The sequence below is a fragment of the Eretmochelys imbricata genome, chromosome 11, assembly GCF_965152235.1.
Source record: "Eretmochelys imbricata isolate rEreImb1 chromosome 11, rEreImb1.hap1, whole genome shotgun sequence".
Lineage (NCBI taxonomy): Eukaryota > Metazoa > Chordata > Testudines > Cheloniidae > Eretmochelys > Eretmochelys imbricata.
Window position 1 is genome coordinate 12,420,170 of NC_135582.1, and position 27,454 is coordinate 12,447,623.

General features: G+C 41.9%; 1 protein-coding gene across 1 annotated transcript in view; it reads left to right on the forward strand.

Moving 5' to 3' along the window:
- LOC144272365 (kalirin) overlaps positions 1–27,454 on the forward strand; it is a 562,727-nt gene that overhangs the window by 504,481 nt on the left and 30,792 nt on the right. Inside the window, exons 15-19 of the mRNA XM_077830366.1 lie at positions 1,871–2,037; positions 12,155–12,274; positions 17,174–17,392; positions 24,877–25,026; positions 26,144–26,258. Coding sequence (XP_077686492.1) covers positions 1,871–2,037; positions 12,155–12,274; positions 17,174–17,392; positions 24,877–25,026; positions 26,144–26,258 — 771 coding nt within the window. The remainder of the gene's footprint in view (positions 1–1,870; positions 2,038–12,154; positions 12,275–17,173; positions 17,393–24,876; positions 25,027–26,143; positions 26,259–27,454) is intronic.

Sequence of the window (27,454 nt, forward strand, 5' to 3'; positions counted from 1 at the left end):
CAGTCTGTTGAAATCCCCTTCAGTAATGAGATGATTGAAGAAAACAGAAACTGCGTTCAGTTTATTGAAAAAACAGTTGTGCTTACATATCACAAACCTCCAGGTGAGGACGTTTATGTGTGAAATTATTCCAAAAACACAATGTAAAAATGCTTTCTATTTTACAAATCCACCTTTGAGAAGAACGAGCTCTCTTGTTGCATATGCTGGCAATGTGGCATAAATCTGTGTGACATGTGGCAAGCAAGAAAGGGCAAATCATTCATCACTGGGAGAGCAGTCTGCCCTTGAATAACATCCTAGGCAGTTTACTGGTTGCTGATGATGAGTTAGCACAGTCAAAACTACATCAGTCGAGTGTGCATGATGGAAAACTGTGAGTTTAATATCAAATAGGCAGGGTGAAGTCAAGCATACAAAACACCAGCGATGTCCTAAGGACACAGTACCATATGCAGACTAATTATAACAAATATGCACGATGCCTGGCAGTTAGAAGGAACTTCACTCCCAAGAATGGGAGCATAAATTAAATTTCCAGACCCTAAATGTGAAGCCTGGGGCCATTCCACCTTATTTGGTAATGAAGAAGCTGTTTTGTTTTGGCTGGGAAAGAGAATCAGCCAATCAGTTTTACTCCAATGTGGCTTTCATGATAAAACCAGAGACTGGAAGAGACAAGGTGGGGCTGACACTGGGTTGCTTTGGTTTCTAATCCTGCCCTCGGAGGATATCACTGTGACAGAGGGTGACAGTCATGGAACTCTGGGACATAAAAACGGTGCTTCACATGAAATGCCTCTAAACATAATTTCCCTGCTCCCTGTACAACAGCTGTCCACTGCAGGGAGTGGGGGGGGAGAACAGCGCAGTGGTTTCTCACACTTACTTGAATCTGATTATTATAATTATTAGGATCCTGCTTCTGTTGAAGCCAATAACAAAATTCTAAATAACTTCAATGGGAGAAGGATCAGGTCCTGACTGATTTATGATTACATGGATTACAGTAGTGTGGAATGTCAAATAAAGACTCTGGCCAAAGTCTGTCAGTTACACTGGTGAGGTTGCATGTCAAAGAGGACAGTATACTGCTCTGCATTGTTTTTCTTGGGACTGTTACACAGTGAGCCAGATCCTTTGTTCCAGTGGAGCATATTCAATGCCGGACTTTGAAGGATTGGGGAAGGGGGCACTAAGCCACCTTTTCAGGCTTCCAGTTCTAGAGTTGGTTTGGGAATGATTTGACACATGGCATAATTGAGAACAGCCTAAAGGATAGTAAATTACAAGAGTGTTAATGGTCCCCTTAGGACCCAGAAGGACTTTAGGCACACTCCACATTGTGGGCTCCCAGCCCATCCACCATCCTAAATTGAGGACAGGAATTGATCTTTCTTTCTTTCTTTCTTTCTTTCTTTCTTTCTTTCTTTCTTTCTTTCTTTCTTTCTTTCTATAATCAAAGAAAGAATGTGTTTATATGATATTGATTAATGAAATAACATAAGGCTGAGGGAGTATTTTAGTCTTTGATTTGTTAAAATTCATAAAGTATTTTTTAAAATTCCCAGTTCCACATCACCAAAACTGTAGTTAAATCATCTCCGTATGGACAGTTTCAGATGAGCAAAACAAGGAGCAATTAACATAGAAATGTCATTTTATTGGTACACACAGTGATAGGACAATACAGTCATAGCATTCAACAAACATGTGCATCAGGGTAAACCATATGTTGTTTGTGAGAGGGTTTACCAAGAATCAAGAGAGGTTCAAATCAATGTGACAGGTGTTAGAATTGTACTGCAAAAGGAATTGCAAATAAATGAAATTCTCTCTCTCTCTCTCTCTCTCTGTCATTTTGTTGTAGGCATTGAACTAATCTGCGAAAAGGACATTGATCTTGCGACACAAGTGCAAGAGCTGCTGGAGTTCCTTCATGAGAAACAGCATGAGCTAGAGCTTAACGCCGATCAGACTCACAAACGGCTAGAGCAGTGCCTACAGCTCCGGCACCTACAGGCTGAGGTCAAGCAGGTCAGGCTTTCTTCCACAGCCATTAAACCATTTTGTGATAGCTTAAACGCGTCTTGAAAGCAATTACAGTATGCGCAGGCTGTGAAAACCATTTCTGCCAAATTGCCTCCCTTTAGGCGTATGGAGTGTTAATCCTTTTCTTTAGCAGTACTTGATCTATTCACGGGTTCCAAAATGACCCTTTCCAAGTAACTGAGGAGTCTGTTCCATGTTCTGTGCATGTGCAAGACCCCATGAATATTTATGGGAGTTATGTTCACCATCCTTGCAAAACTGACCCCATAGCTTCTAAATTGGAGTGTGCTTCAGAACAGAATGTCCTCTGGGAATATGAGGATGTGGGGTACAAACTGAAAGCATTGGTCTCATTATTGGATATCTCAATGCCCAGGTCTAAAGCTGACTCCACTCTAGTTTGGCCTCCTTACTTAATTTTTTGCATTATTACTGATCTGTGGGGAGCTCGACCAAGGTTATCATCTTTGGTTAAGATGTAGAACCCTGACTATTTGTAGTCTTTAACCTAGGATCTCACAATTTTAGGGTGTTAGTCTGCTAGTCCCAATTACATTAAAGCTCAGTTAGTTGTGCTTTGCCTACCTAAATTTCCCAGTAGCTTCATTTGGACGTGTAATATTTCTTCACTTGCTGTCCTGTGCAGTTGCATGGTGCCTCAGAGCTGCAATTTTTCACTCCAGAGGTGGCTGCATTACAGTGAAATGACTATATGTCCTAATTTAATGGGATAATCTGGGTTTTTCATAGGATGCCCCGGGTATGTCTTTCTGATCACTTGAAATATCCCAGTTTTCCATTTCATCAGTGAAAATGTTTGCTGTTTTTGTTTTTTTTTAAATAATTACAAATGTTTGTTCATTACATTACTTTAGGGAGTAAAAGATGCTCTATGTTTACCAGGAAAAAAAGAGTTCAGTGGAACAAGGGTTCAGTGTTTGGAGTGCAGAGAAAAGTCAAATGAATATAGACTCTATCAAAGCTGTTCTTTTGCAACAAGTGAATGTTTGCACTTGTTCAATGTTTCATGAGAAACTGGTTCAGAACAGGTTTCAGAGTAACAGCCGTGTTAGTCTGTATTCGCAAAAAGAAAAGGAGTACTTGTGGCACCTTAGAGACTAACCAATTTATTTGAGCATGAGCTTTCGTGAGCTACAGCTCACTTGATGAAGTGAGCTGTAGCTCACGAAAGCTCATGCTCAAATAAATTGGTTAGTCTCTAAGGTGCCACAAGTACTCCTTTTCTTTTTGGTTCAGAACATTACATTACCGGCAAAAATCCTTCACTCTGAGAAATATGTACTTGGGGCTGCTGAGTCAGAAGCTGGCATTTGCGACATTAGTGCATGTTAAAAAAAAAAGTGCACTTTTGTATGAGTTGTTTGCACCTTCAAAAATGTCGACAGAAAAGTCTCCTAGATTTTAATTTTCAAAATATAGTCACCTGGCATTTCGGTGGCAGTATAAAGTGTGTGGAATTTATAAAGTGCTTTGGAACCCTTCTGAACGGAAGGCTCTATATTTTAATAATATCTTTGTTTATAAAGTGTCTTTCTTTCTATAATTATTTCAAATATTTCACACACTATATTTACAACAAGCATTTCACTTACTGCAATGTAGCCAATTCTGAAATGAAACCTAGTGGCTATTTAATAGCGCACAGCAGCACTGGTTTAGAACATAGAATACCAGACCCAACAGAAACTCTAGAAATACATGTTGTTATTATTGGGCCCAGTCCAAATCCCAGTAAAGTAAATATGAGTCTTTCACTTAACTTTAGAAAGGGGTTGGATCAGGCCCATTATTATAGCATTGTTTTTTGAGAAATACAGTGATGGCTGCACTCTGGATAACTAAAGCTGTGGGTCTCAGAAGCAAGGATTGGTTAATTTCATTCATAGGCTTGTATCTTAGAATATTCTACAAAGCAGACATTTAAAAATGTAAGTGATAAGACTGAACTGTCTAACTCCTGCAAGAGGAACACAAATAGCTGCTTTGAATTAGTGTTTCCTTAATAGTATTTGAACTGTCAAAGCCTTCATTACTCTGTAACCTTTCAGCCAGCCTATGGCTAAGAATCATTGTATTTGTTCAGCTGAATACTAAAAAACCTATTCCTTATTAACCTGTCAATTATTGTAGCTAGTTTCCCCTGAAAAGAGCCAAATTGAAATATATCTGTGCCCTATCATAAGGTGGCTGTATTTGGTTTCCTGGGGATGAGTCATATTCACAACCACTTAGTGAAATTGGAAAATATATTGATTTTGGCTTGTTGTTCATCGCTGGTCTGGTCCAAATTTCCTTCACTTTTTAGAGCACTTGAGACAATGAATGGTCTCCATCTCATTACCAAATTGCACTTGCTCTTGAGAGTCAATTGAGATTTGGTTGCCACAGACACCTACTGTAGCTCTGGTAAAATTGTGCTGAAACAGCAAACTAGGCTGAGTTCTGAAACATGTACATATGTTTGCATTTTAACATAATGGCTCATGTAAATCCAAAGTCCGTTTCCTGTCTGTATCTATTTAAGTCTCATTTAGGAAAGGTTTCTGCATTAAATCACATGCTTCATAGGTTTGAATGCCAAGAGGATACATGTTTGGAGCCATTTAAGTGGACCATCTCAAAGTGTGATGCTCTGTGACCTGAGACAGAGTGGAAATAATACAGATCACTGGTTCACAAAATCTTTCATATTAAGGAAGAGAGCTTCTCAAGGACACGTCCCCTCTCCCCCCACAACTCACCCTCCCAGCCTCTCCTTCCCTGTTGTAACTATAGAACTTGGTTTCAGAGTAACAGCCGTGTTAGTCTGTATTCGCAAAAAGAAAAGGAGTACTTGTGGCACCTTAGAGACTAACCAATTTATTTGAGCATGAGCTTTCGTGAGCTACAGCTCACTTATAGATGTGAGCTGTAGCTCACGAAAGCTCATGCTCAAATAAATTGGTTAGTCTCTAAGGTGCCACAAGTACTCCTTTTCTTTTTATAGAACTTGGAAGGCTTATGCAGCAATAATAGCAGGATAGTATTAAGGAGATGAGATTAAAAGAAATTCCCTTTAATGCAATGCTGGCAGCTGTTTGGCTTTCCATTCCTGTTCCCCTTTTTTATATTTGTGCATTTATTTCCTTTCACTAGGTATAAGACTTTACTTTTCTTAGTACCCAATGTACCCAATCTCCCCTCACTGCCCCAGTGTTCTCGACTCTCCAGCTCATGTTGCTGGTTAGTTCTTCCCTCCTGTGTGCCTTCTAACCCACCAGCTTTGGTGTCCACTTCAAAGATTTGATGACAATTGAGTGTAACCCAAAGGACTACATGAAGCAACCAGTCTTGACTTTTTTCAGTTTAATAGAATTAAAAGGCCTTTGGAAACCTGAAAAGAGACTTGAGCTGGGCTATAACTACCAGGAGGTGTCCTTGCTTGGAGACTGGCAGATGCTTCCCTGATATACTAAAAGAAACTCCTCAGATCACCTGCAAGGGAATCACCTTCAAAATAAAGATTCTTGTACATTAATTTCTTTACTCATTGGTGGAGTTTCAAGTTGGAAGTTTGAGGAGAATTTGGCCTTCATGTTTAATTACAGTAGGACACAGAAACAGTGAAACTCTGCTTATAGCAAATTGGAACAGAAGTCGATGATTGTTTCAGTGCATTGTAATTACAATCCTGGTGAAACTTCCGCTTACAGTGAAATCATTCTGCAGGGGAGAGATGGCTTTGCTCTAAGAGGGTTCCACTGTTATTGCTTTTCAGTCATAAGGAAAATGATTGGGCCTCTTTGGAGAGACTTGGGGTGGGTACAGTTATTTAATTCCAGAAATATTTAATTTCCACTTCAACAAAATTGATAAAATCTGTAATTTGTAGGAAATGTCTGTTTAAAGGCCATTGCTTAGTGTTAGCCTGCACATTCCCAGATAATAACGAGTCTATAAATATAGGAGAGTGATCGGAGAATTGTCTTGGGGCTATATTAGAAGCATCTATACAAAATTTTAATTAAAAGAATATTAAGCACCATGTAAATCTGAGTCAATTTGTGAACAGGTCTTGTAAACCAGATAAAAAATATGTAAATGTTCACCTCCAAACATTTCCCAGTCCTAATTACAACTCATATACACAGAGAAAAAGGCTCTTTGTGATTGGTTTTTGCCCTGGCTGTGGTGGGTACTCAAGGAAGCTTTTGATATGCAAATGAAAGTTCTGCTTGCTAGAGGTACACAAAAAATAAATATTAGTGCTGGAAAAATTACTTGTAAAAAAAGTTTAGACAGTCTAAGCGGAGAACAGTACATTTCTATAAGCAATGATGAGCATTTGTGAATATGTTTGTGCCATCAGAGTTCTCAGCAAACATTATAGAGTAGGTTTGTGGCTAACTCTGCATGGTTGCTCACTGGGCCTTGGAGGAAGGGTGCAAGGAGCCTTTCCCTGCCTTGCGCTCGTGAGCACAGTTAGCTCCTGGAGTATATGGAGCAGGAGATCCTAGCACCACTGGCAGTTCTAGAAACTCCAGCTGAGCTGAACTACCATGGGGTGAAGGGAATCCCTCTTGCACCCTGTTAAAGAAGAGTTTATACTATGCTATCACTTCTGCAGCCATTATGGATGGTAGATTGTGAAACCAGGTGGACTAGGTGGTGGGGTTGGATCATGAGAAACTGATAAACTACAGGGAGGTGAAAGAGATGGTAGAGAAGAGAAGCTGAGAGGTACCAGGCCTGCCAGAGGAGGTAGAAGGTAGCACTGGGGAAAAGGCCCTAAAAAGAAGGACCAGGAGATGCTGGGCATTCAAAGGAAGGAGCCAATGAAGCAAGAAAAGCAGATGCCATCAAAGTTCTGGTTTGAATGTTGCTGCCCTTTGATCCAAGAATGCCTCCAGCTTTCAGTTTACGGGCAATGTTGGTACAAATGGGATAAAGCAGACCAGACCGAGGGCATTTGACTTGGCCTCACTTTCCTTTTGGACCTGCAGATGGAATGGGCATGTGATAGATTCTAATGTGCTTCTGTACACAGTATGAGTATTGATGGAAGAAAGGAAATGAGAAAAGGTGGGCTATGATAAGCAGGACTTTAGTAATACACCAAGTAGCAAGGTTAATCACTACTAGAAGATTACTGTCGCATTTTTTATAGCTTAAATGTTCTTCCCTTTGATACTGATTAACACAGTTATCCTGTGTGCAAGTTTTGCTTACAAACAACTTCACTAAAGAGTACTTGTACAAAGCTTCGGAAAGGAGAAAAATGAGGATGCTTAGGTGAAGATGATTAACTCTAAATTGGAAACATACATAATTATTGAACAGGCTTCAAAACAAAGGATTTGTCATTCCTGTTCAGACCATCAGTTCTTATATCCTTCCTGAAGCAATCCATACTTGGTGCTTCAGAGAAAGGCTAAGCCCTGCCCTTTCCCCCAGCCAATGCTAGGCAGCTGGTCATACAACACTGTACATAGGGATAAAAATGTCCTTCCTAACTTTCTAGTCACCTGGAACCCTGTGTCATCAGATGTGATTTCCCTTCTTAGCTCTAATAACTACTGCAAATGTTACAGTACATCAAAAATTATTCAGCATCACAATTAGGAGTGGTGATGACAAGGCTACTCATTACATTACTTACAAACTCAGAAATTCTTGCTGAAGCTTTCTGACTGGAAATATAAGGATACACAAATCTGAACTGAAAAATGAAGGTAGTGAGTACAGGATGGAAGGTTTTACATTGCTGGTAAACTTCCAACAAGCTGTGTGTTTTTATAGTGCATATAAAGTGAGCTCTGATTTATAGCCTGACTTAGATGCTTAGAATAATTTCTTGTAATCATTATTACTGAGTTGTTTATTTCAGTTGTTTGTTTAACTTGAGCAACATAAAAGACAGTTGTATTTGTGAGAAGTTGGTGCAGCAGAAGAAATATTGATTTCCAAGTAGTTGGCATTTAGACATAGGCAATTAATTTAGCTGGTATTGATCAGTTGTGCTAAAAGTAGACACTCGACCATGAGGGCGATGGCTGTTATTGTTTTTAAACACATGGACACAGCAAAAAAGTATGTTAAAATACTATCAACAGGAGGGAAGCCGAAAGGACCAGTGAGGCATTGAGTTAAAGCACTAGTGCTTTGATCCTGCAAACATTTACATATGTGCTTCTCTTTAACAACATGACTTGTAAACATTTGCAGGATCAGTGTCTAGCTTTGAATCTCTGAAGACTAGATAATACATTTTCAGAGCTGCATGAAGTTTTAGTTTCCACTGAAATTAAGGAGAGCCATAGGATCCACAGATCTGAGGATGATTAGAATGTACAGTATACAGCTGACCTTTCTGTCTCCTCTTCCTACTTCCCAAATCTTCCTTACCCAGATATCAGAGGAAAGTAGAGTGCAGACTAGTGTTGCTACTAGATGGTAGAGTAGCACTAGTGTGTTACTACTAGATGTCAGTGAATACTGCAAAACATCTGTGAATATTCAACTTGCAATTTTTATCAAATCCATTTTGCTCATGCAAATGGTTTTCACAAATGATTGAGTTTTACTGATTTACGTTAATGAATATTTGCACTTTAAGTACTTGTGCATTCTTCTAATTAGGGAGCAGAAATTATGCCTTTGGCTTACCTGACCAATCAGAACAGACTCAGGTTCACAAAATAGCTGAGTGGAAGAGCCTGCTCTAAGCCATGTAGGTACACACCTGGCTTTCATCAATATTGTTAGTACCTCAGTTTCATGAGAAGAAAATTTAACCAAAAATTTTGGTAAAAGTGTCACTGAATGAAGCCAACAGACTGCAGGGAATGAAGAATCAAGGCTGAAATGCCATGCCCAACCCCGCTAACTATTTCTAGTTGCAGCACATATAATATGTGTGCTCACCTGCTTTCAGACAGTGAGATGAAAGGCAGAGTGACAGATGTACCACTTACGTTTCCAGTGTTTATTGGGCTAGATCAGGCATTTGTCATTTTTGTAAAGTAGGTTTTTTCAGAGCCATTGTGTAAACATAACGTGATTGACAAGACGGAAGAACAGAACTCTGCTTTAAGATGCAAATTATTGATTTCATTGGGTCAAGGTGGCTGTTGCACAGAGAGATCAAGTACAGGGAGGATATCTCATTACCACAGATGTTAGAAAATAAGTCCTATTATGTCATCCAGTCCATTGCCCTGTGTTTACAGCCAACCTGACTTTTAAGGCTGAGGTTTCTGAAGCTGGATGTAGAGAGACAAATTCCTAAAATAATTCTGCATCTAAATCTAATATTTTAGAAAATTTCAGCTTAAAGGTTTGATAAATGAAGGCTGCTTCCTAAAATTCCCTGTGACATTCTGATCACTTTTTTGAAAGAATGATTATGCTCAGCTACTGCTTTTCTAAAAGAAAATACTTCTGTTTTTAAAAAAAAATCACAAAGGCATAGGTCAGCCAACAGTTCAGCAAAAACGTGAAAGTGTTTGCTGGGTTATGCTGTTGTCACTTCATATCTTGTCCAGCTATGGTGATCCTTTAGTTAATTCCTTCCTAAAAGAGACAGAGTTTCAACTCTTGGTACAGTGTAGTTTGTCATACATGGGCTTACTGGTCTGGGGGATTATACAAAATCGTAGACAAAAAGATGGTTGTGTGGTAATCCCATTCCTTTTTCTCAGAAACACTGTTGTGTTTCCCACGGCAACAGTAGCACCTGCTGTTGAAAGAGAGAGAGCTGATAGATCAAGACTGCCCTACTGCTGACTTGAGCAGAATGTTATTTTCTACAAATTAGGGTCAGCTACATGTGTAGACTGGTTCCCTTTTTTCCTCCTAGGAACAACTAATTTCCTTATCCCAGAGGGAGGCAAATGGCTGTGAGGAGGGTGGTGTATGATGTAGGGAGGAGGAAAAATTGTTCCTTTAAGGCACTTGAATGAATCACTGTGGGGGGGAAGAGGGACAAAAGATAAATTGCTATCTAGAATGGTAAGCCAAAGTTATTGAATTTCAAAGCTGTATAGATCCTGAGCTACATTTGTGAAAGTGATTGGGCAGTAAGGATTTCCCGTGCATTTGTGAACTGGATGTAACAATTTGCAAAATAAGGCTGGATTTCTTGCAATAATTTGCAGCTACATTAACAGAAAATAGGACTAAGACTTGTAGGCAAATTCATCCAGGAACTTACATGTGCAGTTTGAGTGATTATTTTTGGATAAAGTGTTTTAAAATAGCAGAATGCGTTTCCACTGTTTTTTAAAAAAATGTTCTAGTAAATCTGTCATACATATATATACAGCCGAATTCTGCCACCCTGACAGTGTGCCTTACTCCAAAAGTAATCTAAGAGCCTGATCCGAAGCCATTGAAGCCAATGGAAAGATACTTTTGACTTCAGTGGTCTTTGATTCAAGCCCTTATTGAAACCTATGGGATTACTTGCAGAATAGGATACTATTCAACATCAGTAAAGGTAGCAGGAATGGACCCATAATGATCGGGGGGGGGGGGGGAATTGTTCACTTACATTTTTGAGAAAATTGATATCCAAGAGAATATCAAGGATATTTGCATTATTCGTAGATAAGTGCAAATATACTTATGGAGCAAGGAGGACAGTTTTGAAAGGCGGGGGGCTAAACTGTACAAGTGCAGAATAAGAATCACAGAGTAAGATTAGAGAATGAAGATGGAAATTGCACTCTGTGCAAATGTGTAAGAAGAAACAATGCACATTGAAATCAAGAAGAACTGGACCAATTGTTAAGTGCAAATTGAAGGAATACTTCATTGTGCCCCACCTGATTCATGCTAGTCCAAACAAGAAAGATAAAAATGAACAGGACAAGCAAGGATAAATGGAGAACTTTTGGAAGGCTGAATACTATGACAATGAGATCACAGTTCAAGGTGGGATAGCTACAGGTCTAAAAGAGTTCTCTGTCACTAGGCTTACTGTGGATACAGGACACCCTCCTTTTTGAAACAATGTAATCAAGAAGCATCCTTAAACTCTGTGTTTGCTAATATGGATCCCTGCCCAGTGTAAACAGGGATAAACTGTAACAAACCCATGCTATAGAGTAAAGGGGGTTCCTTGTCTATAAAATCCATGGGCCCTTGTCTATAGAAGAGTTTGTCCACACTGGTCAAGGAATTGTTGGCATACTGCTATCAAGAATGTGTTCAGAGAAGGCTATGGACAATAGTAGAGTTGAGCCTGAGTTCTAGAGCTTCGTCTGTGATCCAGATCAGACCTAACCTTCCTCCAAATTTCTTGGTGTTCACACTGGGGGGAGAGGGATGCTTTGATTAAAACTAGTCAAACTTTCATGTAGAAATGGGCCCATTTTTTGTTTCAGCAAATATGAAGAGAGTTCCTTAGAAGCATCCAAACCGTGAGTCTCCATGGGACTGACAAACCATCTCTTTCACCTAATCCTGTGCCAGAGGCTTGGTGGTTGAAAAAATACAGTACAGGGCATGAGAACTCACATTGCTAGCTACTGTGACTCCTAAAGTCAATGGGCCTGACCCTGATTTCATTTAAAAGTGAGATCAGAATCGTGCCCCTGGTCTCCATGACACTTTGCTAAGAACTGTTTTATTTGCTAATAAGATGTAAGTACAACAAAGCAGCTTTTAAGGTGAAAATGTGACCTTTCAAACATAAATATGGACAGGAATTTGAAAAAGCAGTGGAAGAGCCTGTCTAATTTGAACTCTGCTCTATTACCCTTTGCATTTCTGCCCCGTGGCATTTACACAGAGGAATATTCACTTTTGTAATCAAAACTTCAGATGAGACTGGGCACTTCCTTGCTATCTAAATACTCCTGCAATGTCTTATAATTTTTCAAGCAATAACTTCTACAGTGTGACCTTTTATCTCTTTGACAATTAATATTATTTATGTAATGAAGTCAGTCCTTATCCCAGGATTTATCTACTACCGATTGACTTGCACTCAGAACATGTTAAGCAAAATACATTTCTTCAGGTGGGCTGAATCACTAGATTATGTGACTGCATGGACAATCAGATCTAGATAACCTTTCAACATATCCTTTCTGTACAGGTGCTCGGCTGGATTCGGAATGGGGAATCAATGCTCAATGCCAGCCTAGTCAATGCAAGCTCCCTTTCAGAAGCTGAGCAGCTCCAGCGAGAACATGAGCAATTCCAACTGGCCATAGAGGTAACACCAATGGGAACATTTTGCTTCTCTTTCGCAGATAAACAGTATAGATGGGGCTGTCTCTCAGGCATACATCAAACCATTGTTTGCTTGAAGAAAAAGAAAAAATAATCTTTGAAAAGGCAATTTATCACTAACCTCATAAGGTAGGAGGAGCTTAACAGTGACATAAATTATTTCTCATCAATAGCTAGTCCTTTTGCTATCAGATGTAAACAGTGGCATTCATGAAAACTCCAGACACACACATCCTGGTCATTCCCTTGCTAACGTTATGACCCAATCAACATTCTTGGAAGTGAACTTGAAATAAGAAAAGTTCACAAAGTCAGTTTCTTTCTGAGAACAAGATTCGTAGATTATTTCCAGGACCCAGCATTATGAATATATTCATCACTGAATATTAAAGCACCCTCTCAGATGAAATCTCTGTCTGACGTAATTCTGCTGTTTTGGAATGAACAGGGGAAGTTCAGGAAAGAAGAGCTCTCCTAAAATATTGTTTTGTCAGAATAGAGAAGTAAAGTTTGTACTAACTGTTGTCTAAATTGTGGTTTTGCCACAAGCCCTTTCCATGGGACAGCACAGAGTTATACTGCCCTGGTTTGGAGATTTATATAATATGTTTTTATAGCTGTAGCTCACGAAAGCTTGTGCTCTAATAAATTTGTTAGTCTCTAAGGTGCCACAAGTACTCCTGTTCTTCTTTCAACACTGTAGTAGCTCAGCATCTTCCAGTATTGCATTAAGCAATGTGATTACCATCTGTCACTGCATTTGATATTACGCCAGTGACATACTAAGAGATGTATTTCCTTCTCCCATTCACGCTGATTAAGGAGTGTCTAGTCCCTTAGCTTATTACTCTAATGGTTACAATTTTCATGGGTAAAGGAACATTCTGTCTTTCCTCAGGTCTCCTCCTGTAATCAAAATGTGTTAAAAACAAACAAACAAAAAAAAACTAGCTAGCGTCAAACTTGCAATTGCCATGAAAATAACATCTCCATAGGGGGAGATCTGGGAGAGTACTTTGCTTAGTAGAAACTGTATTAAATACTCCTGTAAACTTTAAGGAAACTGACATATGTTATCAGTGTTGCTAGTTGGTTTAGGGGTTATAATCTCTGCAAATAACCAATTTTGATCCAATTCTACTAGGATTAAGGAAAGAGTAGCTCTTCACTGATGTTGCTCCCTGCGGGAAAAGCAAAAGTTTAGTATCTGGGGTAGAGGGAGGGTGGAAATTATGTATCAGCTGGTTGGCATTGAATTGTGGTGACTAAATCTTAGCAGCACTAGGCAGACAGCACTGTGAGGAAGGATACACACTGTCTGTATATCACAGCTTGCTACCACTGGGGAGATACTTGTATTCAGCAGGAAATGTGAGCCACATAGGGAGAAGAGGATTACAACATTGTAGGGGAAGAAAGTTTGCAAAGGAGAAAACACTAAATTAAATATTAATAGTGTTTAAAGCTCAACATGTGAGAGAGATCTGCAAAACACATAGGGCAGAGACAGGGCTCTAAAGGATTTCTAGATGTTGCATTCATTTTCATTTAAAATTCTTTAAAGTTTATTTAAAATAAGCATTACTACCCTACCAGCAGTAAAACAGCTGGATATTAAATTAAACCAATTGTTCTTGAACATCTTCCTAAATATTTCTGCCAATTATTCATCCTTTTTGCTAATAGTTTTCTCTACATTGCATTATTCAACAGTATATTACCAGAGGTTTTCAAGCTCCTTTCCTGGTTCAGGGATTAGATCATAAATGTTTCAAGTGTGAATTTGGCATTAACAGTTAAAAACGAAACAAAGACTAGATGTGTCTTTAGGAGACGTGAGTTTCCTTACAGAAGGTTAAAAATAAAATCAAAATATTGAGCTAAACAGTACCCCCTCCATGCAGCCACACCAGATGAGGGGGGAAGGACTGAGGGGTGGTCTTCCTGTTGGCAGCCTGCATAAGGGCTGCCCTTGCACTCAGGGGTGTGCAGAGTCTGCTACTCTGTTACTCCCCCTGGGAGTAATAGCTATGAAAAAGGATGAAGAGTGTGTGGATTCATGATTATGTCCCTCCTACACCCTGGTCCTCATACATCCCTAAAAGCCTTAAATTACTGTAGTAAATTACTCCTCCAGTCAGCACAGCCAGAGGACTCCAGGAGGTACCCTTGTCTCCTGGCATTCCCCGAGGGTGATGTGACTGCAACTCCCCTTACAGTAACATATTTGACATGTTTCAGAGTAACAGCCGTGTTAGTCTGTCTTCGCAAAAAGAAAAGGAGTACTTGTGGCACCTTAGAGACTAACCAATTTATTTGAGCATGAGCTTTCGTGAGCTACAGCTCACTTCATCGGATGCATACCGTGAAAACTGCAGAAGACATTATATACACACAGAGACCATGAAACAATACCTCCTCCCACCCCACTGTCCTGCTGGTAATAGCTTATCTAAAGTGATCATCAAGTTGGGACATTTCCAGCACAAATCCAGGTTTTCTCACCCTCCGCCCCCCCCCCCGTCCCCCCCAAACTCACTCTCCTGCTGGTAATAGCCCATCCAAAGTGACCACTCTCTTCACAATTACAGGTTTCAGAGTAACAGCCGTGTTAGTCTGTATTCGCAAAAAGAAAAGGAGTACTTGTGGCACCTTAGAGACTAACCAATTTATTTGAGCATGAGCTTTCGTGAGCTACAGCTCACTTCATTGGATGCCTGGCATCCGATGAAGTGAGCTGTAGCTCACGAAAGCTCATGCTCAAATAAATTGGTTAGTCTCTAAGGTGCCACAAGTACTCCTTTTCTCTTCACAATGTGTATGATAATCAAGGTGGGCCATTTCCTGCACAAATCCAGGTTCTCTCACCCCCTCTCCCCCCTCCAAAAACCACACACACAAACTCACTCTCCTGCTGGTAATAGCTTATCCAAAGTGACCACTCTCCCTACAATGTGCATGATAATCAAGGTGGGTCATTTCCAGCACAAATCCAGGTTTTCTCACCCTCCCACCTCCATACACACACAAATTCACTCTCCTGCTGGTAATAGCTCATCCAAAGTGACCACTCTCCCTACAATGTGCATGGTAATCAAGGTGGGCCATATCCAGCACAAATCCAGGCTTTCTCACCCGCCCCCCCCAGAAACACACACACACACAAACTCGACTCTCCTGCTGGCAATAGCTCATCCAAACTGACCACTGTATGTATATAATGTCTTCTGCAGTTTCCACGGTATGCATCCGATGAAGTGAGCTGTAGCTCACGAAAGCTCATGCTCAAATATTTGACATGAAATTTTATTGTGGCATATTAGATGGTACAAGGCATGGGGAGTCAAGATCACTAAACTTTTTAAAATCCAGGGGGCTCAAATTCTGTTAAGAATTATGAATAGGGCTTCTAATTTTAGGTTTTAACTGATAAACAGCAATAAAACACTCCCAACAAAAAAAAATGAAACCAGTATTTATCCAATAAACACTGGAAATGGGTACTTGTATCTATGGGCAAGTGTACACGGAGCAGTGATACAGATTATAGGCATGTGATTTCTAAAGCGCACTAATACGTTGTGCATGAATTGGTCTGGTGTGCACTAGAGGTTCCCCAGTGCTCTTTAACATAGTGCTCTTTGAAACTGTATTATGTTAAAGTGCACTAGGAAACATTACAAAGGGATTACTCATTACAGTACATACTACAGCAGTGGTTCTCAAACTGCGTCGGACCCCAAAGTGGGTCACGACCCCGTTTTAACGAGGTTGCCAGGGCTGGCTTAGACTTGCTGGGGTCGAAGCTAAAGCCCAACCCCGAGGGTTTCAGCCCTGGTTGGTGGGGCTCAGGTTACAGGCCCCCTGCCTGGGGCTGAAGCCATTGGGCTTTGGCTTTGCCCCTCGCCTTGGGGTGGCGGGGCTTGGGTGGGCTCAGGCTTCAGTCCCCATTCCTGGGCCCTGTGATAATTTTTATTGTCAGAAGGGGGTCGTAGTGCAATGAAATTTGAGAACCCCTGTGCTACTGTAACGAGTAACATATATAATATACGTTATATAGCTATATGTTATATAGTATGTACCAAATGAGTAACATATATAATATACATTATATAGTATGTACCAAAACCCTAATTGTTGGACATCTACATAAAACTCAAACATTGCTAAAAATAAACCCTTAAAAATGAAATTAATAACCCCCCAAAAAGAAGCCCTTATTATGAAATAAAACTATTATTATTAATAATAAATTTTGAATGGCCATTTACAGAGATTAAAAGAGATAATGGTCCCTTTAAGGCACCTTCATATTTTCCAGAATTGATGGGTTGGAATATTAGGGCCTGATCCCACAGACACCTGGGCCAAGTGAATATCTTTTCTCACATGAATAATCCCTTTTACGTTAATGGAAATACTCATGTGAGTAAAGTTATGAGTTTAAATGTTTCAGGATTGGACCCTTAGTTTGCTAACTGTTATAGATTTGCTGGTTGCTTTCGTCCTTTGCTCCAGAGTGGGGAGAATTAGGCACTGTGTGGAGGCCAGATATAGCTCCTGATTGCCATTAGCTGAATTTTGGGTTCCAAAAAGTATGTAATTCCATCAGGATTCCTAGGTTACTGCCATAGTGGCAGTAGCTAATTTATGGCATTTACCCATTTATCCGCCAGTGCTTGCTGCTCTCCAGCTCTAACAACGTGTTGTGTACTTGTGTCAATAAAGTGCACCAAAGTGCTTTATAAAAAATAACTTAATTCTAGAAAATTATCTGAAAATGTTTCACTCTCTCGCCTCTCCATGCTCACACCTCACTTCATCTCTTTACCATACACCTGGCACATCTGTACAAACCTCTTTTTCTTCCCCTCATACACAGTCCCTCTTTCATGCCACTTCCTTACAGAAGACACACCAGAGTGCTCTGCAGGTACAGCAGAAGGCTGAAGTGTTGCTACAGGCTGGGCACTATGATGCTGATGCCATCCGGGAGTGTGCTGAAAAGGTGGCATTACATTGGCAACAACTGATGTTGAAGATGGAGGACAGGCTCAAGCTGGTCAATGCATCAGTTGCTTTCTATAAAACCTCTGAGCAGGTGAGCTGAACAATGTTGTCCTAGCATATACTCTAACATAGCTGGTTCCCAACCTAAACAGGAAAGATCTTGATTATACCAACTAGTGGCATCTGCCTCCTAGTCACTTGGTTACTCTCTAATCTGCAGAGAACCTTGACTGGCTCCCAGTCCCCTTTCACAATTGCAGGGCATGGTAGCTTTGTGGGGCATAGCACAGAGTTTCAGCTTTAGGGTTCTTCTACCTTATCTTGAGCAGTCCCCAGGTGTGGATGGAGAGTCTGGAGTATCGGGCACAAAACCCAGAAGTAGAGCTGGTCAAAATTGTTGCATCTGAAAGGATTTTTGATAAATGTCACTTGGAACTATCTGAAAACTTTTGTGCCCCCCCACCCGCATTCTTCTTTTCATTAAAATGATATGAAAAATATTTAGTTTGAGTTTTTTCTCTCCCCTTTCCCCAGGGGGAAAAAGGGAAAGAGAAAGGGGGTGAAGGAGGGAAAGAGCCTGAAACCACAATATTTTTGTTTAGAATTTAGATTAATGTTTTTCTTTTATTTCAAACATTTTTTAAAAGGGCTCTGTTAGTTTGTTTCTTTCCTTTGAAATTGCTCCCGCTTAACATTTACAGTTGTTGACGAGCCCTAGCCAGAAGTATCAATGCTAGTTAGGCATCCTGATACCAAAAAAAAAAAAAAAAAGGAAATAAATGATGGAGTGGCCACTCCTAACCCAGTAGTACAGGGCAAGGTAATGTAGACCGCACTAAGAATCATATATCAGCTCTACCTGGCCTTGTTCTAGGAGTCTATATATTGCAAAGTGCATTCGAACTGGCTTCTGGTATGGTTGGATTAGTCCATCCCTTGCATAAACAAGTGCAACTCTTATTGAGATCAATGGGAATTAGGTCTGCTTACCCCGGGCTTCTCATATGGATGCTCAGATGGCATTTCTTGGTTTAACTTAGCACAATCATGCAGTTTGTGTTGGCGTGCACATTGCATGTCTTTGGGTTGGGTATACAAAAGGAAACAGTGATTTACATTGATGCCTGCAGAATTACTCACATGCAGTTAGTTCATGCAGTTGAGAGTGCCAGACAGGCCCTGTCAGGACCAGCCACATTGCCCTGCAATGGGTGTAGTTGATTTCATAGAATCACAGAATCATAGAATATCAGGGTTGGAAGGGACCTCAGGAGGTCATCTAGTCCAACCCCCTGCTCAAAAGCAGGACCCATACCCAATTAAATCATCCCAGCCAGGGCTTTGTCAAGCCTGACCTTAAAAACGTCTAAGGAAGGAGATTCCACCACCTCCCTAGGCAACGCATTCCAGTATTTCACCACCCTCCTAGTGAAAAAGTTTTTCCTAATATCCAACCTGAACCTCCCCCACTGCAACTTGAGACCATTACTCCTTGTCCTGTCCTCTTCCACCACTGAGAATAGTCTAGAACCATCCTCTCTGGAACTACCTCTCAGGTAGTTGAAAGCAGCTATCAAATCCCCCCTCATTCTTCTTTTCTGCAGACTAAACAAGCCCAGTTCCCTCAGCCTCTCCTCATAACTCATGTGTTCCAGACCCCTAATCATTTTTGTTGCCCTTCGCTGGACTCTCTCCAATTTATCCACATCCTTCTTGTAGTGTGGGGCCCAAAACTGGACACAGTACTCCAGATGAGGCCTCACCAATGTCGAATAGAGGGGGACGATCACGTCCCTCGATCTGCTCGCTATGCCCCTACTTATACATCCCAAAATGCCACTGGCCTTCTTGGCAACAAGGGCACACTGCTGGCTCATATCCAGCTTCTCGTCCACTGTCACCCCTAGGTCCTTTTCCGCAGAACTGCTGCCTAGGCATTCGGTCCCTAGTCTGTAGCTGTGCATTGGGTTCTTCCGTCCTAAGTGCAGGACCCTGCACTTATCCTTACTGAACCTCATCAGATTTCTTTTGGCCCAATCCTCCAATTTGTCTAGGTCCCTCTGTATCCGATCCCTGCACTCCAATGTATCTACCACTCCTCCCAGTTTAGTATCATCCGCAAATTTGCTGAGAGTGCAATCCACACCATCCTCCAGATCATTTATGAAGATATTGAACAAAACCGGCCCCAGGACCGACCCCTGGGGCACTCCACTTGACACCGGCTGCCAACTAGACATGGAGCCATTGATCACTACCCATTGAGCCCAACAATCTAGCCAACTTTCTACCCACCTTATGGTGCATTCATTGAGCCCTTACTTCCTTAACTTGCTGACAAGAATACTGTGGGAGACCGTGTCAAAAGCTTTGCTAAAGTCAAGATACAATACATCCACTGCTTTCCCTTCATCCACAGAACCAGTAATCTCATCATAGAAGGCGATTAGATTAGTCAGGCATGACCTTCCCTTGGTGAATCCATGCTGACTCTTCCTGATCACTTTCCTCTCATGTAAGTGCTTCAGGATTGATTCTTTGAGGACCTGCTCCATGATTTTTCCGGGGACTGAGGTGAGGCTGACTGGCCTGTAGTTCCCAGGATCCTCCTTCTTCCCTTTTTTTAAAGATTGGCACTACATTAGCCTTTTTCCAGTCATCCGGGACTTCCCCCGTTCGCCACGAGTTTTCAAAGATAATGGCCAATGGCTCTGCAATCACAGCTGCCAGTTCCTTTAGCACTCTCGGATGCAACTCATCTGGCCCCATGGACTTGTGCATGTCCAGTTTTTCTAAATAGTCCCTAACCACCTCTTTCTCCACAGAGGGCTGGCTATCTATTCCCCATGTTGTGATGCCCAGCACAGCAGTCTGGGAGCTGACCTTGTTCATGAAGACAGAGGCAAAAAAAGCATTGAGTACATTAGCTTTTTCCACATCCTCCGTCACTAGGTTGCCTCCCTCATTCATTAAGGAGCCCACACTTTCCTTGGCTTTCTTCTTGTTGCCAACATACCTGAAGAAACCCTTCTTGTTACTCTTGACGTCTCTCGCTAGCTGCAGCTCCAGGTGCGATTTGGCCCTCCTAATTTCATTCCTACATGCCCGAGCAATATTTTTATACTCTTCCCTGGTCATATGTCCAACCTTCCACTTCTTGTAAGCTTCTTTTTTATGCTTAAGATCCGCTAGGATTTCACCGTTAAGCCAAGCTGGTCGCCTGCCATATTTACTATTCTTTCGACACATCGGGATGGTTTGTCCCTGTAACCTCAACAGGGATTCCTTGAAATACAGCCAGCTCTCCTGGACTCCTTTCCCCTTCATGTTAGTCCCCCAGGGGATCCTACCCATCTGTTCCCTGAGGGAGTCGAAGTCTGCTTTCCTGAAGTCCAGGGTCCGTATCCTGCTGCTTACCTTTCTTCCCTGTGTCAGGATCCTGAACTCAACCAACTCATGGTCACTGCCTCCCAGATTCCCATCCACTTTTGCTTCCCCTACTAATTCTCCCCGGTTTGTGAGCAGCAGGTCAAGAAAAGCTCCCCCCAGTTGGCTCCTCTAGCACTTGCACCAGGAAATTGTCCCCTACGCTTTCCAAAAACTTCCTGGATTGTCTATGCACCGCTGTACTGCTCTCCCAGCAGATATCAGGAAAATTAAAGTCACCCATGAGAACCAGGGCATGCGATCTAGTAGCTTCTGCGAGCTGCCGGAAGAAAGCCTCATCCACCTCATCCCCCGGTGGTCTATAGCAGACTCCCACCACTACATCACTCCTGTTGCTCACACTTCTAAACTTAATCCAGAGACACACAGGTTTTTTTGCAGTATCGTACCGGAGCTCTGAGCAGTCATACTGTTCCCTCACATACAGTGCTACTCCCCCACCTTTTCTGCCCTGCCTGTCCTTCCTGAACAATTTATAACCATCCATGACAGTACACCAGTCATGTGAGTTATCCCACCAAGTCTCTGTTATTCCAATCACGTCATAATTCCTTGACATCACCAGGACCTCCAGTTCTCCCTGCTTGTTTCCAAGGCTTTGTGCATTCGTATATAAGCACTTGAGATAATCTGCTGATCGCCCCTCATTCTCAGTATGAGGCAGGAGCCCTCCTCTCACAGACATTCCTGCCTGTGCTTCCTCCCGGTATCCCGCTTTCCCGCTTACCTCAGGGCTTTGGTCTCCTTCCCCCGGTGAACCTAGTTTAAAGCCCTCCTCACTAGGTTAGCTAGCCTGCTCGCAAAGATGCTCTTCCCTCTCTTCGTAAGGTGGAGCCCGTCTCTGCCCAGCACTCCTCCTTCATGGAACACCATCCCAGGGTCAAAGAATCCAAAGCCTTCTCTCCGACACCACCTGCGTAGCCATTCGTTGACTTCCACTATTCGGCGGTCCCTACCCAGGCCTTTTCCTTCCACGGGGAGGATGGACGAGAACACCACCTGCGCCTCAAACTCCTTTATCCTTCTTCCCAGAGCCACGTAGTCTGCAGTGATCCGCTCAAGGTCATTCTTGGCAGTATCATTGGTGCCCACGTGGAGAAGCAGGAAGGGGTAGTGATCAGAGGGCTTGATGAGTCTCGGCAGTCTCTCCGTCACATCGCGAATCTTAGCCCCTGGCAAGCAGCAGACTTCTCGGTTTTCCCGGTCAGGGCGGCAGATAGATGACTCAGTCTCCCGGAGGAGAGAGTCCCCGACCACCACCACCCACCTCCTTCTCTTGGGAGTGGTGGTCGTGGAACCCCCCATCTCAGGACAGCGCATCTCATGCCTTCCAACCAGCGGAGTCTCCTTCTGCTTTCTCCCACCAGACGTATCATCTGGTCCACTCTCCGCAACGGTACCTGTGGAGAGAACATGAAAGCGGTTAGTTACCTGTGTCCGCGTTGCTGGAACCCGGACATTCCCCCTTCTTCTTCTGGAGGTCACATGTTGCCAAGCTTCTTCACTGGCCTCTTGGCTCCGCTGTGCAACCTGCTCTAAATCTTTAGAGCTTTGTGCCCGTAGAAGCATATCCTGACTTTTGTCCAGAAAATCCTCCGTTTCTCATATGCAACGCAGGGTCATTATCTGTTGCTCCAGACCTTCAATCTTCTCTTCCAGTTTGCACTTTGTGCACACAAAGTCGCTTCTGTCCTGTGGAAGAAAGACAAACATGGCACATCCAGTGCAGGTCACAATAGCTGAACTCCTCCCTTCCATACCACCTTCTTACTATGAGCTTCCTCAGAGAAGTTGGCAAGATGTAAGCCTCACTGGGCTCACTCCAGGCGAACTCCCAGGCAAACTCCTGCTGTGTGCTGCTCTGCTGTCCCCCGCCGCTCAGCTGGTTCGCAAAGCTCTGGCTATTTTTAAACAGCCAGGCTCCCCTGAAACAAACAAACAGACAGCCCCACTGCCCGCCCACTGCAGGCTACCAGCCAATCAGACACTCGCTCAGGCTCTCACACCGCCCTCCCAGCAAACACACGCTCGGATACTTACTCAGCAAACACGCACTCGGATACTCACCAATCCCAGGCAAACTCCTGCTGTGTGCTGCTCTTCTGTCCCCCGCTGCTCAGCTGGTTCGCCGCCGCTCAGCTGGTTCGCGAAGCTCTGGTAGCTCTGATTTGATGGTAGCACAGTTTCTTGTCCATTATGGAAAGAGATTTTTCTAACCCCCCTTGTTACAAACTACCCCTTGGCTAGTCTCCAACATGGTTTGTTAAATGCATTTGTAACCATGTTCAATGTAAATGCAAACCTTGTTACATGTGTCTTTGGCTGGCAAGACTTTTGAACATGGTTACTATCCTTAGTATACATAGGGTTGAAAAGAACTACTGCTGCTAAAGGTATCTGAGGGGAAAAAAACTCACTGAGGGATAAATGGGTGCCTTATGCAGTGAGAAGCGTTGGTCAAAATATATGTAGTTTATTTGTCAAATCTAGACCCTTTTTCCACTGGTGGGTTGTTGATGAGTATATTGCCATGTCCAGCTCATTGGTTGCTTTTATTCAGTGAATGTTTAGTGTAAAGATAGTTCAGCTCACAGACTGTTCTCTGCAAGTAATTGTTCATCAACAATCAGGCTATTTGATTGGTCATCTAGGTCACATGGTGTTTCTGTTCCATGATTAGATGACAATAATTTTTATACACAGGAGGATAGCCTGAAAAGGTAACTGGGGCTTTGATACTCTCAGAAAGGGAGTGGGGAAAACTGTAGGGAGCAGCTGTGGGAGAGAAGCTAGGGCTAAGGAATTGTAAGAAATGTTTGTACTTTTCCATAACTCTGTTCCACAGCAGCTGTTCTGGCTGCCCCTACAGTCCCCTGATTTAAAGTTATCCAAGTTCCTTCCTGACTGTGTTTACGACAGACTTCATGCTAATTTTTCCTCATCATGGTAACAGAGTAATGACATTTGCATATATGAGGCAGTCCTGTTTGTAAAAGGCATGCACACAATGCTGTTCATCTCGTTTGGTTAATTGCCTCAGGGCCAGTACTCCAAACATTTTGATGCCCTCAAGAACCCCAAAATAAAAAGCAGGTAAGCCAAATGTTTATTCCGTGTACAGCACCTGGCACGCTTCCTGCGCAAATAAGTGTTCTTGTGTCGACATGCACATTTGCACACAGACAGTCTCACAAATGCAAGCTTCCTCTGAACATCAGCCTTGTTCATACGAATATTGGTGGGAAGTGTGAACGTGGTCAAATCCACCTTCACTGAAAATTTGGGAGAATGTTTGAAGGACATATTTTTGACATCAATGGGACTTAGCACATGGGCGACAGAGCACTTAGAATCCCAGTCAGTCACTATCAGCATGCAGTCTTTTCACAGCAGCAAAAGCTCTGTTGCTATTAAGGGCTGCTCTGCACACTATTTCCATACTGGTTAACTGTAGGGGTTTAGTTGGCCCATTCTGGTAAATTTACCAGAGTAAGCTATACCTAAGCAGCTTTATACCAGTATAACCACATCAACACTATGGGGTTACACCAATTTAAACTGTAACCTTTTCTAAAAAACTGTTATGGAATCTGGCCACAGACAAGACCGAATGTTCAGCTGAAGAAAATTAATTCCAGATTTAGTTTCTGTTTCAGGAAAGTATTTAAGCATGTGTTTAATTTCAAGCATGTGCTAAATCTTGTTGACTTCAGTGGGATTAAGCACATGTCAAAGCACCTTTCCTGAATAGGGATCATTTCCTGAATGATCTTCTGGGGCCAGATGGAACCCTATCCCAGTATAAACCTCAGGGTTTCTCACCTGTTATTCCTTAGAGGGGGAGTGGGATTTCTCCCCTTAACCAGGATGAGTTACAGACCACAGCCCCAAACTGCAGGAATCCCTAGTGTGAAGAATGGATGACAGGGCCTTCTGTGAAGAGGCCCTTTGCACCCACATATCCAACACTCCCTGGTGGCACTGCTCCCATGGACTCAGATTCCAAATACTTACCTGTGAAACACTTTTGACTGGTCTAACAGCGAGCTAATCAGCTTTTAATGAATCTTTATGTTGCTGATTATGACTCTGGTAACTGCGCTGCTGTATTTTGGGGCCATTCTTCAGGTGTGCAGTGTTCTGGAGAGTCTGGAACAGGAGTACAGAAGGGATGAAGATTGGTGCGGAGGTCGGGATAAGCTTGGACCAGCAGCTGAGATAGACCATGTCATCCCCCTTATCAGCAAGCATCTGGAACAGAAGGAGGCTTTTCTCAAGGTACTTCTGTAATTGCTCGGAAACTCTTTCAGGCTTGGAAGAACAGCATTATTAAGTATTATTATAGTAATTTATTTTCTAGGAGGCAGAGCAGTTTAGAGCAATGTTTTTGCACTTGCAGGGTGGGAGGTTCTAAATTCTAATCCCAACTCTCCTACCGACCTGCTGTGTAACCTCTGGGCAAGTTTCCCACCTGTATAATGGGGATAGTAATACTTACCTGGGAGAGGCATTGCAAGCATTAATTAGGGAACATTTGCATTACAGTTGGAGCATGTTAATTGCTACAAAAATAGTATTATTTGTTCGCAAAATTATTTATTATGAAAATTTAAAATACCAGATACTACAAGGCATTTCATATGTGCTTATTTGAAATTTACAATGCGTAGAATTCCATGTAACTAATGAATTAGAGATTCATGAAGTAGATTTCACCTCCACAGTGCAGCATCAGGGTTGATTCTGGGCTTTCTGCCTGCCATCCAGGTGTTAGACCATATGTGCTGCTGAGCTGGCTGGCTTGAATGTCAACTAGTCAGGAGCCTGCCACCCATTACAAATGATTATACTTATTTGAAACTACTCACATAGGCCAGTCTTAAAAAGTGAAATAAAGTAATAAAAGTAATAAAAGTAAATAGATCACTCATTGTGGTATGCAATGAGCAAACTTCATGAGGCATTAATGGTCACATAGCACTGGAAGGGGCCTCCTGTGTTATCAAGTTCAGTCTTTGCTATCTCAAGCAACCCTATCATATAATCACATTCATAAATTTATCAGTCGATTTCTGCTAGATTAAAAATGTATGCTCTGTACCAGATCTTTGCACAATTACTTTATTAGCATCATTAATTTGCTTCAGGAAATTAAATCAGCCATTGTTTCTAAATAGCCAGGTATTTTAATACTGTGTAATGCACCATCCATGAGATTTTTAGTTTAGTATGTGATATGTGGTGTATGTGACTGTCAGATGTTGTGCTCCAGAATTCTTTCATGCATGAGGACCTGCTTCTGGAGGTCAAGAGAAAAACTCACTATTTAATAAATTTCCTCTTGTTTTATTTTTACTTTTGCAATGGTAACTCTTCTCTTGTGGGGTTTCCATAGGCCTGCACGTTAGCACGAAGGAACGCTGAAGTATTCCTCAAGTACATTCACAGGAACAACGTCAGCATGCCTGGAGTAGCAAGCCATACCAGGGGGCCTGAGCAGCAAGTGAAAGGTTGGTGCATTGATGCAATGGCAATTAAGATTTTTTCTCTCACCAACCTAGATGTCAGAGTCTCATCATGCTAAGGCTTCTAGACATGTCATAAAGGAGCCCAGAAGCTTATTACCTTCTATAACTGAAACAACATCCATTATCAATAACTTTAACAACATCTTGGGACCTTTATGAAGGCGTTCCTTTCTCTATTAGACCGAGTTTCTCATACAAAACACTAACTTTGGTGAATGTTAAATGGACATCAGAAAAACACTGGGTCTGTGGCTCCTCTCATTTGGATGAAGTCTACGGGAATGACAGGGTGGAGTTCCATGGGTTGTGTGATACAGGAGGTCAGACAGGATGATCATAAATGCCTTCTGGCCTTAAAACCTATGAAAGTAAGAATAGACACAAATCAAGTATAAGATCTCAATACACTCCTTTCCTGCCAAGAAAAGCAGAAAATCAAAATCGAAATATGCTTGTCATCAGAATGCAACTCATCAATTCATTTTTTATATTCCAAATCACGCTGCCACATCAAGCACTAACCAACTGTCCTGTCCTTCACTAGTCTCTTTCACTTGGTCAAAAGAACATTGTTGCAACATAATGATATATTTGAAGTTTTTGGCTGTGTTTCCACTGCTACTCCCCCACTCTTAGATTAGCAATCGAACAGTAGCTAATGTATCCCCAGCAATCATGTGAGGTGCTGCTAAAGATGAGCCTAAGTGAATCTGCAGAACTAAGCAATTTTTTTTATTATTGAATTACTTGTGAAGTTGTAGAAAGGAGCAGATTAATGGCAATGCAGACATCATATAGATTAATAACAAGAGAGCAGGAACCTGGGTTATTTGTACTCAGTAAGACGATAAAAATGCCTCTGATCATTACAAAAGACACTTTTTCTTTCTATGAATGCTAGTGTTTCTATTGGTGCCAGATTTAATCTCATACTTAGCTAAAGTTGTCCATGAATTTGACAAATTGGTTGTATTTTGTCACTCTGTGATTTCTGTGTCTATTAAAAATTATGGGCCCTGATTCAGCAAAGTACATAAACACATGCCTAACAGTATGCTAGTGTGTAGTCCTTATGTGAGCATGCAGATAATCAGTTTTTCAGTTCAGTGGCCAAACCAAAAAAGAGGGGGGGAATCATTTTAGGTTAACCTGAAATGAAATGTTTTTGAATTTTTCAG